At 36.9% G+C, this 19,025-nt stretch overlaps 1 protein-coding gene across 3 annotated transcripts in view; it reads right to left on the bottom strand.

The window, feature by feature from the left end:
* Positions 1–7,078: 7,078 nt before the first annotated feature.
* POGLUT3 (protein O-glucosyltransferase 3) overlaps positions 7,079–19,025 on the bottom strand; it is a 20,434-nt gene continuing 8,487 nt past the window's right edge. Inside the window, exons 2-9 of one of the 3 annotated variants that reach the window (XM_075490985.1) lie at positions 16,671–16,772; positions 16,070–16,263; positions 14,328–14,614; positions 13,690–13,906; positions 12,102–12,298; positions 10,916–11,110; positions 9,782–9,886; positions 7,079–8,903 (exon numbers count right to left, since the gene is read on the bottom strand). In XM_075490985.1, the coding sequence (XP_075347100.1) occupies positions 8,778–8,903; positions 9,782–9,886; positions 10,916–11,110; positions 12,102–12,298; positions 13,690–13,906; positions 14,328–14,614; positions 16,070–16,166 (1,224 nt within the window). In that variant the 5' untranslated portion in view covers positions 16,167–16,263; positions 16,671–16,772 and the 3' untranslated portion in view covers positions 7,079–8,777. Of the gene's footprint in view, positions 8,904–9,781; positions 9,887–10,915; positions 11,111–12,101; positions 12,299–13,689; positions 13,907–14,327; positions 14,615–16,069; positions 16,268–16,670; positions 16,773–19,025 lie in introns of all 3 variants that reach the window. The other 2 variants (XM_075490986.1, XM_075490984.1) reach the window with 2 other exon arrangements.

The following is a 19,025-nucleotide window of genomic DNA, read 5'->3' as shown; positions in this document are numbered from 1 at the left end:
TCTCTACTGTGAGTGAATTCTGCTTGGTAACAGGGAAATGCCAGGAGAGGTCTCATGGCTCTTGGATCGTGAGATGCTAACTGAGGGAGTATCTGCCAGCTCCATGCCAGGAGGAAGTGTTCCTGTGAAGTCAGAGCACTAATTTTGCCACTCAGGATTCGTTTTCTTTGCTTGTTTTCTTTCCCAAAGGAAAGTCTGTCTCAGCACTCAATGAACAATTGATTCTTCATGAATTGATGATTTTTCAAGAAGGGAAAGAGGAGAAACTTTATAGGTTTTGATTCAATCCAATATACAGCATTTCTTGTGTGAAAGAGAGCCTTAGCTTAGTTCTTTCTGTCTTCTTTTTCAGGCAACCCAATTTAAGTCTTTGGGCTCTATCAGAATATACTTACTTAATCAGAAAATATTTATTTCCCATGAAATCGCTGAGTTACGGGAAAGGGATTTTAACCATTTATTAACTGGGGACAATGTAGCATAGTGATCCACTTCAAAAAGTCCAAAATTAATAAAATGGTTAATTAACACAGTTTTGCAGTAAAAGCCAAACCATTTTAAGTGAGAAGCCCCAGAAAATGTCTGAATTTATTCACTTGCTTATTAAATTGGGTTACGCAAGTGACCAGTATCATTACCTATTTTCTCTTTTTCTATAGAACTGAGAATTCCTTAGGAACAGACCATTTTGCTCTCAAAAAAGAACAGTCTGAGGCTACAATCTGATATGATGTAATTTTCAAGGGCCAATTTTATTAGTTCAGTGAGAGTTGATGTTGCTCCTGTTGCCCTGAAAATTACATAGTTTATCAGCCACAGTCATTAGGCTCTTCATATCTGGGCATAGATTGTTAAAATTGTACTTGATGGTGTAACAATAAGAAATCAACCTAACTGGCAAGCAGTAAAAGTTTCTTCTCCATAACTTTGCCAGTTTTGCATATAATTTCTTACTTGCTTTAGGTTTTTTGGCTAGTCTTGGCAAATGATGGAGTGATTCAAGGGAATTGTTATAGGGGACAACTTGTCAAGGTATTAAGTCCCTAGAAATAAGAAACTGCTTAGCTAGTCGTAGAAGATGTCCTGTGTCAAACCCATGTCCTGTCTCAAACCCAAAGATATTAAAGCTAATTTTTAATTTGCCTATGAACAGTAGGTGCTTTTCCCTCACTTAATATTTTCATTGGATCAGGTAACCTTCTAGACCTTATTTTTTATCACAAATATGAATGCACTCAGCAAAAATCCTATGCCATTTACTCTAATGGGACCAGAATTTGGCCTTTCTATGTGAATATCATTTGTATTCCCCATCAGAAGTGATTTTATAATGGCTTCCTTAACAAGATAATCCATCAAGGAACTGATGACAACTGCACCTAGTAACCTACTTAACAGATCCAGTTCAACAACTATTACACATTAGTGCATGTCATCAAAGCAGGGTGTAACAATATTAAATTAATATAGCAAACACATTTGATAGTGGACCATAGTTGCTTGAGAAGGTTGAAGGTGGTAACTTATGAGCAGAAGAATTGTTTGGTGTTGGAGTAATACTGTCTTGTGATTGGAATGGAGAAAACACCTGCTGCTTATGAGGGTAGTTTGATCATCAGATTCAAGTAAATGCTTGAATTTATTTGCTAATGGTACTTAGAGCTGTGTGTTCATGAAGGACTTCCCCAAGATTTCATTTCATTTGGTTCATGAACAGGCATATGATAGTAACTGTCCCTAGAGGAGACCTCATTCAAATTGGCATCTTCCAGTGCACAGATCGCCTGTTTTGAGTTGATCAGTTCAAGTTTTACAGGGAAAAGCCAATTTTCCTGTGTCTCTGTTAATTTTGAAATAAAAGATCCAATTGCTGGTGTGTGTTTCTGTGACTGGAATGGAACTGTGATGAGTGAAATACATTATCTTGCAAAAGAGTAAATAGCAATAGCAATGGTCTTAATTCCGGTGAATGATTCACGATACATACAGTATTATTAATAGTCAGGAAAAAGTTGCAGTTTTTCTGGACCTTTGGGAATATTTTTTATTTGATACAACATTTTATCACAGGAAAATTTATTTTCCTGCAAGTAATCAGAATTTAGAAACTATTTCATAAGAAATGCTCAGAATTATTCTGCATCTTATATATGTACTACTTGCATTTAAGTATTGCCAAATATTTACAATATGTTATAAAGTCGTATCTACGTGATCTGTACCACCTTTAAGTGCCTGTTTTTTTTAAAGAGTGAAAAGATAATTATCATTAAGTACAAATCAGGTATTTCAAATTTACACCTACTTTTCAGGTTCAGTTACAGGAAGTTTTGGATCAGTGTGACTGTTGATTACCTTACAGACACAAGTGGATCTTTCAGGGAATAGAGGAAATGCCAAAGTCTGTAAATAAGATGGAATGGCTGTAGTGAAAAGGCATGCTGGAGTTGGTCAGCGGGGGTTAGTCCACATTAAAGTAGCTTTGTTCATAGGGCAGAAGAAAGCAGAATTTATTGGCAGAGTTGCAGCTTCTATCAGCAACATACATTCCTGACATTTTTTAAATAACCTACCTCACCAAACAGCACAAGTAAACTGTCTTAAGGACAGCTGCCAGAAAGAGTTGAAGCTCTGTATAGGATTTTGCTTGAGTGGTTATGTCAGAGATACGATGTTTTCTTGATTCTTCTGTATCTTCTATTTTAGCGGATAAAATCTTACTGTGTAACCCTGACTCTTAGTTTCACTGGTGTGAATTATCTAGTCTTGGAGTTCACTATTAGTGTACAGTAATACAGTATAGACTATTCCTGAAGTATTCCTTTAAACTTATTTTGCTTAGAAAGTTCACTTCATGCTTTGCCTTCACTACAAAGAATATACCAAAGTATCTGTAACAGCTTGCTTTCTTTAAAAGAGTAACAACTTTTACCAGCAGAGGTTTTTTTTGGCTTGGTTTGGGATATTGTTGTTTGTATTTTTTAAAAAACTCATTAAATGAAATGAACTGTACTGACAAAATTACCTTCTTCCTGAGGTAACAGCTGATGGTTGTGAGCATAGGAGCAAAAACATCATCACTTGGAAGCAAACCCAATTTTTGCTCTAAACCATTTTCACTCTGTCAGCAGATTTCCATGTTAATAAAATACTCAAATCCCTTTCTGTTGCAACAGTGAAAAAATTGGTGAGAGTAACATGCAAGATGAAATGAGGTGTCGGACCTGCAGGATGCTAACTTGGTAGCAACCATTTTGGTTTATCCTGGCTATCAGTCATAAGGTGGCATATCGCTACAGTTGGAGTGTAACAGCTTGGCTGGACATCTGAGGAGAAAAAGAGTAGCTGGAAGTGTGGTTACTGCTGGCCCAAAGGTAAGCAACAACATCTGCTAATGCTACACAACCTCTCTGAGTTGCATAAGCTATAGTGGAACTTACGGTCTCACAAAGTATAGCTTGAATTGATCAGCTTTTAGCCAGGTTCCATCCAGAATAATGTATTCCACAGGTTTTCAGCAGGAAGGTGACCATGTGAAGCTCTGTCCTATTTCAGGTAGGCCCTTCTGGTATTCTGCTGAGCTATCTTGAGTATCTCTATGCTACATTGCAAATCTGTGGTACAGATGGATCCTGACTGATTTTTTTTAGTGTTGGGAGTGGGATGGGAATATGTCATGCTCACTCACCAGTGGCCTAGAGAGTATGCTGGAATTTAAGTATATGTATAGCTTATAAAGTACATTAATATTCCCATTGACTGCTTAAAATTAATTACTTTGATGGTTCATAACTGTACTCAAAATCTTTTGTAATTGTCTCATACATGTAAAGTGTGTATTCAGCTTCTTGAAAGAGCAGGCCTTGCACTTTCAATCAGTCCAAGCATGTAATGCCAAATCAATGTATCCTATTTCTGTTGAATCCTCTGTGTACTGCATGACTATGGCATATTGTGATAATACATCATATTAATATATAATTTTATAGCCTTGTAAGCCAACATTAAAATATCTGCAAAACTTAGTCAATATTATCAAGGGAGACATAAACATGAATAGTGTCAAAAGTGTCAGCACAGAAAGGCTACATTGCCTCTTGGAGACACTCAAAAGCTGGATGTTTTTATCCTCCTGCTATGTGACTAGATAAATGCTTGTTGTATGACTGAAATGTAGTTCATAGAATAAATGAACATCTGGAGGTCATGTAGGCCAAGCTTCGTCTCCTTGGGGATATCAGCGTGAAGATTTTTTTCCCCTTATCTAGTTGGAATTTCCCATGTTGCAGCTTGTCTGTTGTTTGCAGGCCTTCTGCTCTGTACCTCTGAGAAGTCTGGCTTCATCTTTTCTACACCTGCCCTTTAGAGTTCAGCAAGGTAATCTTTCCCTTGCCATCTCTTTTTAAGGCTGACCTAACCCTGCTCACTCAGCTTCTCCTCATACTTCATGTGCCCCAACCCCTTTATCGCCTTGGTGGCCCTTGGCTGGATCTGCTCTGCTATGTCAGTGTATTTCTTGTATAGGGGAGTCCAAAACTGAATACAGTACTCCAGTTGCAGTCTCACAACTGCCAAACAGAAGGGAAGAAGCATCTCTCTTGACCTGCTGGCCACGCTCTTGCTAATACACCTCTTCCTTATCACCACTCACATGATGGGACTCGATTAAGGTGTGTGCTACAGATGTCTTGAATGTCTTCAGACAGACATGCAAAATAATCCTTTCTCTCTTACTCTTACAGCAAAATACAAAATTAGTGCCATAACTCTACAGTATAGATTTTCTTACATTATTAACAACTCAAAACAGAAGTCAAGCATTAGTACTCACATAGCCTCATTAAAATGCTATGAAAGTATTCACGGACAAGAAGATTCTAGTGGTTAAATCCTGTGAACTTAATAATATATTTATATAAAATCTTGCACTTCTTCACTGCCCTTACAGAGAACACTTTTGAAAAACTGAAGTGGTAAAGGAGCTGATAATATCCTAGGTTTATGTAATGGTTCTTTTTATTATTTCTTTGCAAGCTTCTCAAACATGCTCAAACAGGTGATGTATGTTTTCCCTGTCAGCTCTCCTCCCTAACTAAATAATTTACTTTCTAATGTAATAAATGTCGGGCGTATGCTTCCCAGGATGGATGCTTAAATCTAACATTCCATCAGGCAAGCTTTGATTATAGGGTTTTTTTAATTATGAATCTACAAGGCGGACCTGGCACAATACTGTAATGAAACTAGTATATTAGTTATCTTGAGGTAAATCTCAAAAAATACAGTCTAAAAATGTATTGAATATATATCTCCTTTATGTTCAACAGATCATGATTTACTAGTTCTCATTTCAAGGTGAAATTGAGGTTGGGTATTTCCAAATGTGGGTGCCTAAATATTAGAACATATATATGACATAACATAAACGGACTAATTTTCTGGAGTGTTCATTGCATGAAACTACTGTTAAGTTTAAAGGGATCTGAAAATAAGGAACCTTAAGTAAAGACTCTGCATTTTTGGAAGTCAGACTACCTCTATGTAGATTCCTATGTTTGAAAATATTGGCCCTGAACTTTAGGACATACGATTTCAAACCAATAAACCTGTCTCTGTCATCAGTGATAAGTTTTGCAGTGTGTTAAAAATGACTACCATTGATGAGAACAGGACAGGTCTTCCTCTCTATATTAAATCCTATGTTGTGCATTAAAGCTGAAATTACTGTAGCAAAATTCAGTACTGTGGTATGGTAACTATTTTTTAAAATTACCACCGTTAGGTGTACAAGAGATTTACTTAGTTGCTGTTCAAGAACTACTATAGAATAATAGAAACTCTAGTGTATGTATGATGTAGTTTAAAAATACTGTGTAATGTATGTATTACACTTTACTTGTACAAACAGGTTTTACTGAATATTTAGTAATTCCTGTAACAGACCAGGCCAATGAGTATCATCTTGTCATGAAACTAAAATAGATCTGACATATTTTCTGACCTGGAGGGACAATTGTTACGATTGCTCTTCATTACAATTTAAATTGCATATAGTACCACCAATGGAAAGAAGAGAGGCTTTGCCTTACCTTCTTTTATCTTTGGAAGATCTGTAGTTATAAATTGAACCAGATTTTCTCAAATGACTAAACACTTTTAATGAAAGTTCTACCATGTCTACTGTTTTTTAATTTTGGCAGGAAGATAAATGTATTCATATTTTTCAGGATATTTCTTGCCTCAAAGCTATAAAAGCATCTGTAAGGCATTCTGTGACAAAGTAGTCTTTGCTTTGAAGGAATGCTTATTACAAAAGCAAGGTTTTTTGGCAGAGAAGAATTTAGAATAGTTTTTTTCCTTTTTTATGAGGGAAGAAAGGAGGGATGAAATAGTCACATTTATTTATATTCATGACCATTTAAATTTTATCTGATCCTTCATCCAATTTGAGAGACTTCTGTTTCAAGCCAGGCAAGTTTTCCTACACAGATATTTCCAAAGAACCCTAAAGTATGTGTCATGACTCCCCCTGTTCCCTCCCATTTTTTAAAATATAAACAGATAATTTTTGGACTTTTGGTTTGAAATAGGTGTGTGAGGGGTAGAAGACGTTGTTGCTTCAATTTTGTTGCTTAATTGCCCTTGCTGAGCACACCACTTCCATAAATACTGCTGAATATAAAATGCACATGGTATAATGGATAATATCACAAAATAAGATCATATCATACAGTAAAAATGACTGTACACAGAGAAGGAAAGAGGAGCACATACTCAGTTTTAAGTGTCAGCTTCAGCAATGGAACCCTGTTCCTGAATTTGGATGTAGAAAATTTTATGTCAGATGAGCTGAACATATATTTATAGTCTGAAGTTCTAGGACTGATAGAACAAAGAGGATGATGGGTAGAGCAACACGTTCCAGGTTTTTTCTTAACTAACATAATGTAATAAATGACTGACAGACAGTTGCATTAACGTCTTTAGAAACCTGAAGTTCTTTCCATATTTAGCATACTGAAAAATCTAGTCTTTCTTCCTGTTCTAGTGCAGAAATGTTGTTTTATGTATTTTAGGAGAGTAACTTGCAGTGTAGAACCAAGAATGAAGCCTGCAGGAGGTGTAAAGCACTAAACTTCGGGCACCTAAGCAATTAGATGAGTCCACAATCTTAAGATGTTTTCATTCTTTTTTTGTGTAGGGAGAATTTTGGTGTCCATGAAAGACATCATCTGAGGGTAGCTGAGTAAGAAGCTGCTCAGGCAGGCTACATTAGCCAAGATGAAAATGCAGAGGACAGAAATGGGTGCTTGTGGGCATTGGTCTTGGTATTGGCATTGGTGTCTCCTCCCAGGACTGTTTATGCATTTTGAAGTAGACAAACGGGTAAAAATCAACACAGGTATTGGGAGCCACATCCAGGACTAGGATTTTTCCTTTGCCCCACCCAAAGGCACACTTTGTTGCAACGGTATGACCAGCTCCTTCTGGCCCTGTGAATTTTGTACTGTTAGCTTCATGGCTGCACAACTTCAGTGGAAGACCTCTTCTCCAGTCTGGAGCTAAGGCACTCTGGAAAAATGGCTTTGAATCAAACCAAGGAGGACAACTGGCTTCCCAATTGCTTAGTATGGTCTGTAACCCCTAGACTATTACATTGAAAGCGCAGCATAGGTTTTTCTGTCATATGTTTGAACCAAAATGATGAAGTCTGATTTGCTGTCTGATCTCAGTATAAGGTTAGGTATGACCTAAATTCAGAAAATGGGTAAGATCCCTCTGGGGACTTAGGCGCAGGAAAAAGTCACTCATGAACCCAACTGAAAAAGATGGTGGCATCCTTAGCTCTACACAGAAGTTAAACCTAGGAGGTCTAAAACTCTACTAACAAATTTCAGATGCGTGAATACTCAAGTAGCCTAGAACACTGGAGACTGTATTGCTGAACTAAGACAACCAGTATTTCACCTGGCCTCACCTGAAGTTCCTGAGTCCTTTTGTGGATCTGTGCCTATATTCACAGACATGATCACTGGCAAGGAACAGGTCTTCAGAGTGGTGTCTTGGCACTCAAAGCACTGTGATTGTGATAGCTACACAGTCTGCTTTAAAGCAGCATTTAATTTTGGTGATTCACAGCCATGGTGCTTATAAAAATACTATTCTGATCTCTCGCCCTGCTCTCTATTTTCCTCTGAAATTGATAAATATTATATCGTGTTCTCTATTCTGTTATGTTATAGACCACAAAATAATCTCAAAGCAACACCAGATTTGATATCTGTAAATCTCAAATATTCATTTTCTTTGTCTAGTTAGAAAATTGTTTTGTATACAAGAAACAATCTAACATTGAGGTAAACTTTATGAAGAAATCATAACACTGTTTTAGTATGTTGCAAATGCTCCTTTAGAATAACTTGCACTGACTCATGGAAGATCTTTTGTGGATGACTGGTTCCTCATAAAGCTTTGGTAACTAGGTCCCAGCTGGAACACAAGCAGCACTGTGCTCTTCTTCCTGATGATGCAGTACATCAAACAAATCCCCTAGACGCTCCCCATTACAGGCTCAGTATCTGTCTGGTGGTGGTCATGGAGACAAAATTGTGGGAACCAACACTGTAGATCAGAGTCAGTGTGAAAAAGGATATGTAAATACAAGAAGAATACATAACTAAGAATGTTTGCTAGTGCGTAAGTGTCTTAGATTTCACAGCTTAATTCCTATTTAAATTCTTGCATTGTAAGTGGGTGATTTTCTCCATCCGGTACAGTTATAGATCTTCCCTTAAAGGCTTTTTCCTGTGGCAACTGCATACTGAGTCTCTGTCATCAGGCTGAGGTACAAGTTCCATTCCATCCCGTATTTCAGGTTTGCTGGCTTGGCGTTTGGCATATTTCTGAAATATGTAAACAACATTTAAGAATGCTATAAGCACCAACGTGTAATTCATGAAACAGAATTTTCCTCCTCCCTTCCACTCACAGGCTTGCCTTTATCCAGGCTCCTTATGTCATTGTTTACAACCTGTTTACAAGGTGTCTTTATAACACACCTACTAATAGGCTACATTGCCTCTGAAAACCTCCTTTAATGTTTTCCCCTGTCCTATTATTAATGGTAATTTGAATATTTTAATTATTTGTGCCTCTAACCACTTTAAGCAGATAATGCTATCATTTTTGTACACTGAACAGTTCCAAACTTTGTGTCAACCTATGGCTGCTGAAGCTGAGATCTAACTCTGCACAGCAAAACAGGGAAAAGAAATCAGTACTTTCAAAGAACAGAAACTTCTTTCACTAGAGATTTGCATCTCCTGGGGAAGCAATGACTATTTGGCCTGCTTCACCCCATACCACTCTACTAGCCATACTTCTGGAATTTCTTTTCCATGTATTCATTGGTTTGTAATACAGCAGCGTAGCTCATGAGGGGATAAGCATGAAGGGAAAAAGGAAGGAAGTTGTGTACAGATTATCTCCTACATCTATAAGAAACCACATACCAAGTGACCTGAAAACAGGTCTGACTGGGGCGATGGGGGCAAAAAAAATAAGATCTCTGATTGTTGTAAAACAATAGTTGTAAAACAACTATTATGTCAGGTTGCCTCTTTAATGATGAAGCAAGTTTTAGCTAAGCTCTTCACACTGATCTCCTGTGAATAGCATGAACAGTGTCTGCTATTGATATAAGTAAGGACTGAATATGAAATTGTAGCATTGGTAGCAGTAGCAGTTGGGGGAAAGTAATAAAGTGATCTATTGTACTAACCTGGAGCACTTTGTAATAGTAGCAGTAAAGCCTGTGAGGCTGAAGTAATTCTCTTGCCATTAATTGTCCTTCTTTAGCAATTTTTCTTGCTTCTTCATCATTTTCCTGGAAAATTGAGACAAAACGAATGAATAATAGAGCAATCAGTGAGTTACTCAAATCCTGGCTGGCATTAGAAGTTTTATGAAATGGGCTATTCAGATCTGCAACTTTATGTGCAACTACTGGTAGACTGCAAAGGAACACTTTAAATTGCAGATTTTTTAAAAATACTGGATTGCTTTTATCATCACAACTGGTACCTTAGGGCTGTCAATAACAACTTTCAGGGATAATTGTACAATTTTGAAAACTCAGTTGATTACTGCTCCACTGTTTTGTCCAAACCACAAGCCTCTTCAAAATCAGGTCTGACATCTCCCAGACACACTTGGTTTTACAGAAGACAAAGCCACAGCTGTTGTCTTCTCCTATGCAAGGCAATTCAATGTCTTGCTTTTAAAAATAACTCTGCTTGAATTCATGTACTTACTCTCAAGTTTTTTAGGTCTATATTTCAAAGCTTTTAGTATTCTCAACTGATTCTTTATGAAGAACAACAGTACTCTCAGAACAGAAACTTTTCCTATGTTTTTTAACCTAATAGCTAAACTTAAAGCACAAACGGTGTTTTCACAATCACACAATTATATCTGTTTATTTGGTTACAGAATCCCAGCCTCTCATTCTGAGCATGTTACAGAGTAGCAAATTTTTTGTACATTCAGACAGAACATGCAATGACTTCTGTTCTAGTCAGGACCTAAAAATGCGATAGAATTAATTAAGTAGTATCTAGGATTCTGGGCATTTCTTTGAAAATTACCTGCATTAGTCAGTATACTGAGGCTCTGATTCATGAAACACTTCTGCACATACCTAAAATGAATTCTTAAGTATTTCCCTGAACAGAGATGGTTACTTGAATTAAGGCCTTCCCATCTTGCACTAACAACAAAATGTACTTCCTTTATGCCAGGATCTCAATAGAGTTAAAGCAAAATACATATGTGGAAATACAAAAAGAAGAGAGTATTAAGATAAATTGTTTACATGTTTTTATTACTTTGAACTTGAATTAGTAATGGAACTTACCTTAGCCCATTTTATTTTCTCTAGCAAGTCCTCTAAGTTTCTCTGAACTGGAACATAATGTTTCCAAGGTTTTAATCCAATATAGAAGTGTTCATAGTACTGGGAATCTTGCTTCAATACTAGGCTGTCACCCAGCAAGAGGTATGGAAACCTGTAAGCGGCTACAGTCCCGTCGACATTCACTTGGTATTTGTACTACAATATGAAGGTAGAGGAAAAAAAAGTGAAACGTTTTGAATCGGAATAGGAACACTGACTGTTTAAAACATTATTTTCACAGGCAAGATGTGATTGTGTTTATTCATTCTCATCTTCAAACCTGTTTTAGTGTTAAGCAGGTGTAGTTTCATGGTGTTCTGGATAACATAATGGAAAAAGGATTTGTTTTCAACCCAAGACTGACAGTCAAGAACCTTTGTGTCACATGAACTGTCTGATGGGTATTCTATTAAAGTGTCCTGGGATGGAGCAAGGGGTAGAGCTGGGTAGGAAATAAAAATAATCTATACTTAAATTCAAAAAGAGTAAATTTATTCTGACTCAAAATTATATTATTATGTAGAATAATCTGAAACATATATTATTATATAAAATAATCTGAAACATTATACTGAAAGTAACCATGAATGTACTGCTCTGGCAGATGCTCTTGGCTGTTACAGCATTTCTGATATATTAATCTCTGGAACAGAACTTCAATTGCCATATATTATAATTGCTTTTTACAGGACTCTGTCCCCTTTACTTTTTAGACCACTGTTGCAGTGGAACTTGTGTGTTAAAGTGCAACAAACACAACCATCTGTTTTTCTAACTTGTTACTACAAGGACTCTTTCTGACATCCGTAATGTACTTGCAATGGACACAAGTTGTGTCCATTGTTTTCATATTTACCCCAAATAAAAGAAACCCTCATGGTGAGAAATCAAATTTCTCAATCTATTAAAAAAAAAAATCTTCAAGAACTCTCTCTAAGGACTCCACGAAAAAAGTATAGTGGCTTTCTTTAGAAGTGTGTCACACTATGACTGTGATTACAGGTGGTCTATCTACCCCGCATGGACCAGTGTTCCCAGTGTAGCATAATTGTTTTGTTTACTGAATGGAAGTAGCAAAAGTAAGCCTTTTTTCAGTTGGTAAGAACTTGATAGCAAAATTAATCCAAGACTGTAATTTGCCTGCTACCTTAAAGAAGTCAAAGAAGCCCATCAGCTGAACCTTTCCCAGCTCTTTTTCTTTTTCTCTGAAGAAGAAATATCCTGTTATTCCAGCATCTAGTAGTTCTGGATTTTCCTTGGATAACTTGACAAGATGGAGACGTTCTTCTCGGCTGTCCCGACCTCTAAATAAAGCTCGCTCAGTTTTGTTTTCCCAGAATGGGCCTACGAGCATTGAGTGATAAGGTAAAAGCAAACAGTAATGAAATGTTCATGATATGTCTAGTGCAAATAAGGAACGTGCTATGACAGTGGCATTACATTCAGAGACATGGTAAGACAGGCATGATTTCTTGTAGTGAATCCATAATCACTTACTAATCACAGGGCTTAAACTCCCAGTGCTGGCTTGAATTTTGGGATGAGAAACTGAGCCACTTATAAAAGGAAAATCAGAGAATTGCTTTTCCACTCAATAATTTTATATTTAAATAACTTGAAATATCTTGAAAGCTACATAAAGGATTATAATCAAATTATGTAAGTAAAATACTAAAAATTAGAGTAATTCTCCATCCATAAAGCCTACCACAATAACCAAAATTTCTTTAGTAAAATCCACTTCTGTTACCCAGCAATTTAGTTAGGTCTTTGAGGAATCACTTAATAATGACCTAAAAAGGAAAAAAAATGGCTATACTGTGCCCTCAAGATACTTCGCAAGAGCCTGAAAGACTTCATGTCTGTTTACTGCCTGCTTTTAAAAACATTAAATATGTCCTTTCTCATCCTTCTGCTGGAAATTTCCTTAGAGGACCTACTAAAGTGGAGTAGGCTCTTATCATCTCCTACTTGGAAAAGCAGCTGTACTAAATCAGTAAACACAGAGTGCTTCAAACTGATAATTTAATTAAAATATTTAATTTAAAAACTAATAAAGAAAAGAGAAACTGTGAACTAATGAAATAAAAAGAAATACCTCCTCACTCAAGTTTTACTCCTTAGGTATTGTTCATGCCATTTGTCTCATCCCTAAGTATTCATGAATTTCCGGGGGGGGAGGAAGACACCTGTCAGTAAAACTGACTCTTCCTTCAAAGCTAGAAAAGCAATGCAGAAGATCCCACTCTGAGGTATTTTTTTATACAGACAGTATTTTCTTACTTGAAAGAAGCTGCAGCACAATACTAGTTTATTTCTTCCAGGATTCAAATTCAGTTTTATGTAAACAGAACATTGTGCCACATCACTGTCAGGGAAAGGATTACTATTTGATTAGAAGGAACATATTCAAGTCCTTCACTGAGGAGAAATGCCTTTTAATTATATTTACTTTTCTTTTGACAGGTCACAGTCACTATTGTCTGGATACCTTTAAGTTAAAATTCACCACTATTGTAAACTGGACTTCTTAAATTTTGGCTCTAAATCCGTATTAAACACCTGCTTAGTAGCAGTGCTGAAAGTGTTTACAATCTGTAAAGACTAACCTGCTTGTATTAAGAGACCTCCTAAACCACTTGTGAACTGAAGACGTTGACACATTATTTGAATGCAACTTGCTTCTTTGATAGCATTTACAAATTCTTTTTTTAAATCCGTGATCTCTAATTTACCTGTATTTCCTTGAATAGAAAGGAGATCATTTGTGACTCCACGTAGGGTTTCAAGAGTCGAGTGGGTTACATCATATGTTGGAAGGACTATATCTCTTGAATCCACAGAGCCACACCATGAAATGACGGGTATAGGACCAGGTGTATCATTAGCTTTCCGATACTCAACTGGCCAATCTCCAACATTAAGATAAAACTCCACATCAGGAAGACGAACCTAAATGTATACCCAAGAAAGGATAATAACACAAAGATAGAAGCTGTTTGTCACTCTTACATATATTCCTCAGTTCTCTTATGTCATGCAGAATCAATAAACCTACTAGACAGTTAATAGATTTAGCTGAGCTTAAGGTATGAATTTCAAGTTTCTGCCCTGCAAGCAAGTCTGAAAGGAACACTCACAGAGGCCAGGAAAAGGCTCGCAGAGTTGGGCCTTAGCCCCTGCAGCTTTCCTAGCAATTTCATTACTGTCAAGCTCAGTCCCCATGCATTATCCTTAACATACACTGTCATCTTGATGAAAAAACAAAAGTCAAATCTTACTTCAGGAATTATAAATCTGAAGATACAACAACAAATGCACTATTGCCATATTAGAATGTGACTTAACAGTCCTAAATGATCGAAACTGATACCTTTCTTGCCAGTGACAGGAACATTTCATCGGAGAACATTTTGAAGTCTGTATACTTCCCTAAGGAGCGACGGTAGATGTGATTATTCAGAATAGTGTAATGAACAATAGCACCTCTTGTTTGACTGAACTTTGTTGGGATTTCCTTAAGCATTCGCTGAAGGTCAATGGTGGGAAAAGAAATGAAGTCCTTTGTAATCTGAGGTTCTTGGGATGGACAAGACATAACGTTCTGCCAGATCTCAGGGTCTTCTTCAGGACAGTCACAATATTCATGATAAACTGGTCCTGCAGAAAACAAAGCCCTGAGAGTCTATATTTGTGATTCTACATCAATCATAATTCCCCAAAGACATGGGCATATAAATGTAGACATTACAGTGGCTTGAGATTTTTTATTCCAAGTTTTCTAAAATTTTCCTGGGAAATCATCCTCCCTATAAAATTTCTGGGATTTAGCAGTGTAACTGAGAAAACAGCAACATTCTTTTCATAAATCAAAATACTAGATTTTTTGTTATCAGGGTAAAATTAATCTGCAAAATGAAGCTCCATTATTGTGCCACCTGCCAACCACATAGCGTATTCAGAATTGTTCTGACTGTCCATAACTACCAAAGCTCAGGTATTACAGTTTCAATTTTAGCCTGATTCAGAACTTTGATAGAGTCTTTACCTCTGAGTCTTTACCTGAGTGTTTACCTCAGAGTCTTTACCTCTGGCATGAGGTGTTTTATGTGCAGTCAACTATTCTTTCTGTCCTTTTGAAGCAGAGAGCTTAGGTATAAGCAAGAGCCTTGTAGAGCGTGAAAAAAAACCCCTTATTTCATGGACTTCTAATCAAAACAGGTTCTGTCCTGCGTCATAGTTTCATGGCTCCTGGCAAATGTGCACTAGCAAAAAGAAGTCATACTACTACCTTGAGGACTCAGGACAGTTTCATTTCAGTTTGAAGACATTTCTAAGTTTGTATTTAGGTAATTTTATTAAAAAAACCATGACCAAATTCTGGTTAGAAGAAGTAGTGGTGAACTGAAACAAGACTCTCCAGAGAAGTAACTTTATATTATCTTTTTCTTTGCTAAACAGCTGTCCATTTGAGAGCAAGAGAAGGAAGTTAAAGAAGCAGATCTGGAATGAGAGAGTAATTTGCCTTGTTTTCCCTGCTTTTAAATAGTTCTTCCATAGTATAGACCTGCACTGAATTAAACTGGGCTAATGGAAAGAAAGTTAGATATTGTCTGGTTATATAAATATTGTCATCATTGTTATGAAGGATCACACTTTTTAGAAATCACAGACATTCGAATTATTAAGTGTTGGGAACAGCACAAACTCCTTGCTTGTGCAGGTAATATTTTCTACTTTAGATAAAAATAACACAATGTTTAAGTGAATACCTGCTTGAAAACAGTAAAAATACAAGCATTGCTCTCTCATTCCCTACCAAATCTGAAGAGATCCATTTCCTTATGCAAGAGGGAAGAGGAGATGTCCAGACACATCACCTTAACCTCAGAGGCCATAATCTACATGCTTATGCATCTAGGTCCTGTAACTTGGCAATGTATAGACTGTCACTGCTTACTTCTCTGTGTAAGGAGAACGTTTGTGAGGAGACTACATGATGAACAAGGGCAAACAAACCTCTGATTTCTCACCTCTTCCTCTAGCAGTAATTTAGTCCATAGCATTTCTGTAGCTACCATCATACATTACATTAAATAAAAAAAATACCCTTACCTTTCAAAATATAAGGAGATTGAGCTACATGCTGATCACCATAAAGTATCTCAATTTTTAACCCTTTTCTGACACTCCCATACATCCGATACCGCATAAGAAATGTGCCATCATTTCTATCCAAAGGGCGAGGGGTGTAAATTCTGGTGACTTCTTTTGGAGAAAGTGCTTTAATTACCACTTTAAACTGTGTTCTTCCTGAAAAGAGGAAAATAAAAACAGATAAAAGCACTTTAAGCTATTAGAATCATATATATGAAATAAAGGTGAGAGCAAACTGTACTGGGTTAAGTCCATGGAATTTAATTTAACTTTGCACTAGGAATTTTTTTATTCTACCAAGTTGGTGAAATTAATTTCCAGTGATAGAAGATCATCCTACCAAATTTTCTTGATCATCACATACCTAATAAATGGAAAACCTGTAGATGGAGATAAAAAGTTAACTAATGATTACAAGATAGAAGGAAAGGCTAACAGTATTTTGAAGCAAAGACTAGGTTTAGTACTAAGTTTTCAAGTTAGTGCTCCGAGGAACAATCATTTCCTCTAGAGTAAGAAAGACAGGAAACCAAGTTAAAATAACAGGACAAAAGAATACTTGCCAGCTTGTGGAAAGGCAGTTGCAGCATGCAGGAGTCAGATACAAATTGTTCACCTTTGGGCTGCAGCTGACTGTCTTGCAAATTTAAAGTCCCAGCTACTGAAAAGCAGGGATAAGAGAATGATAGTAGAGATCTTTCCTGGACATCTGTCTGACCTGTGCTTAAAGATGACCAGCATTTCATCACTATGACTTTTTAACTGGGTATGGAATATTTTGTGGACAACACGAGTATGCATAAACATAAATCTATTATATTCCCTTATTTCTGTCAGTAATGGTAAACGTCAACCTTATTCTTCAAAAAAGATGGGGACAGATTATTCACAAAATGTTATAGTCTGAGCACTGCAAACCAAACAAATGTAATGAATGTCACCACAAAGTACTATACAGAAAGAAATTAAACTGACAAAATCCGGATAAAATCAAGATGTTACTAAAATTCAAATGTGTCCCAACAGCACTAAATGATTGAGACGTAACAGTTAATTTTATACAATCCATATTTTAACATACTTTGCATCCACAAATGCATTGATGTGGTAAGTACAACAGTCCTTTAACAATCAATCATGTCTTCTTTAGAGCACTGGATCTTGAAATTGGATTCAAGTCAACTTCTGTGCAAGAGTCTCCAGATTAAATTAGACAGAATCCCTGAGATTTCAGACATGTATTTCCTGACATGTCATGCCTCTTCACAGAGGAATAGTTACCCTGAGTAACTCAGATGGTTCCAGATATTGTTGTCAGAGTCAATCCCTCAATCAATAAGCATATGGTCAGTGTCTGTGAGCAGAAGAATCTCTCATGGCTGAACACACCCTGTCTTCTGTTTTGTGTTCCAATGTAAGAATATAAGATGTGGACTATTTGTAATCATCCCTCAGTTTTCTTACTATTCAAAGTCCATGCCAGCTAAAGATGCCAAGAAACAAGTCAGAATACATTCATTTGACAACACTGAAGAAATAAAATGCAGCAAGCATTCATTCCTTCTTGGAATGCCAGTGTGGCAAGCAGCACTCCCACCAACTAAGGAATGCAAAGTATTGTCTTCAGTAGCTAGCAGATCTATCATGAGAAGGCCTCATTCGTTAAGTATCAGTCCAGAATGATTTCCAGAAGTGCACTTCTGAGAAGTAGAGGAATGTTAAGGTTGCTCCAGATATGTGGTACTTCCTCTTCAGAGGAACGATGAGTGGACACCTCCCTGCTTGCTTGGGTGGTAGGCTGAAGACACATGAGCAGCACAGTTATGCAGTGTGACATTTCCTTGGGCAACTATAAGTCTAGCTCAAGCAGTGCTAATAGACTTAAACTCCAGAACAATTTCTATTGGTTTAGATCTAAGACTGTCACAGCTTGGGATCTCTACAGCTTGGATCTATGTGAGAAGAATTGATTCAGACTGGCTCCCAATTTGGGAGCTCCTCAACTTGTTTTGGTGTATCTGCAAGTAGAGTCATCATCAGAGAAGAGGCAGAAACGTATAGTTTTGCCCCCTTCATATATTTTTGACATCTAGCTACTGATTACCTTTCAAGATGGCATAAAGTAGAAATAAAACGATAACGTAAGAATGGCTGCATGATTGTAGGCCATAAATTGACATTTAAACCAAAGGTCCACTCAGTATCTTGCACCTTACTGTCACCAGCAGAGATGTGCAAGATAGTAAGAACAAAGAAATTACAGAGCAATACTTTTGAAATTACCGCCTTCCCCTTCTAGAAATCTGCAACAAAAGCACTTGAAAAATCACAACTTGTATACACATAATTTCAATAGCCTTCAGTCAAGGTTTTCCATGACTGCTTAATCCCCATTTAAACATTCTGGCATTTGTTGCATTAAAAGGATCCTAAGGCAGTTCTTTTTCCAAAATGTGATTACATATTACAGAGAAAACATTTGTTCTAAAACTTCTGTCTGATAACACAAGAATTATAGGCATCAAAGGAAGTTCTGGGAAACAATTAATTTTAGTTCCTCATTTGTTTTCTTCTCCTTGAATTAGCCTGAATCCTGTAGCCAGTTTCAAAACTGTCCACGAGTCAGATATCCAGAACTATTCAGAGAGTAGTCAGGTTCTTTCTACATATATCCTTCAGCTCTTCTTTGCTCTTTGCTCTGGATTATGTTGTACCATGCAACACTTGGTAATAGAAACATAATGGAGAAACAGAATAACGAGAATCACAGAAATGTTGCATTTGGAAGTGACCTCAAGATCATCTAGTCCAAACCCACTGCTCAGGTCAGCCAGAGCAGGCTGTCCAGGACCGTGTGCTCTTGAGTGTTGAATACCTCCATGAACAGAGACTCCACAATCTCTCTGGGTAATCT

The sequence above is a fragment of the Mycteria americana genome, chromosome 1 (assembly GCF_035582795.1).
Source record: "Mycteria americana isolate JAX WOST 10 ecotype Jacksonville Zoo and Gardens chromosome 1, USCA_MyAme_1.0, whole genome shotgun sequence".
Lineage (NCBI taxonomy): Eukaryota > Metazoa > Chordata > Aves > Ciconiiformes > Ciconiidae > Mycteria > Mycteria americana.
The sequence above is the reverse complement of the archived record's forward strand: the minus strand, read 5'-3'. Positions and strand labels throughout refer to the sequence as shown.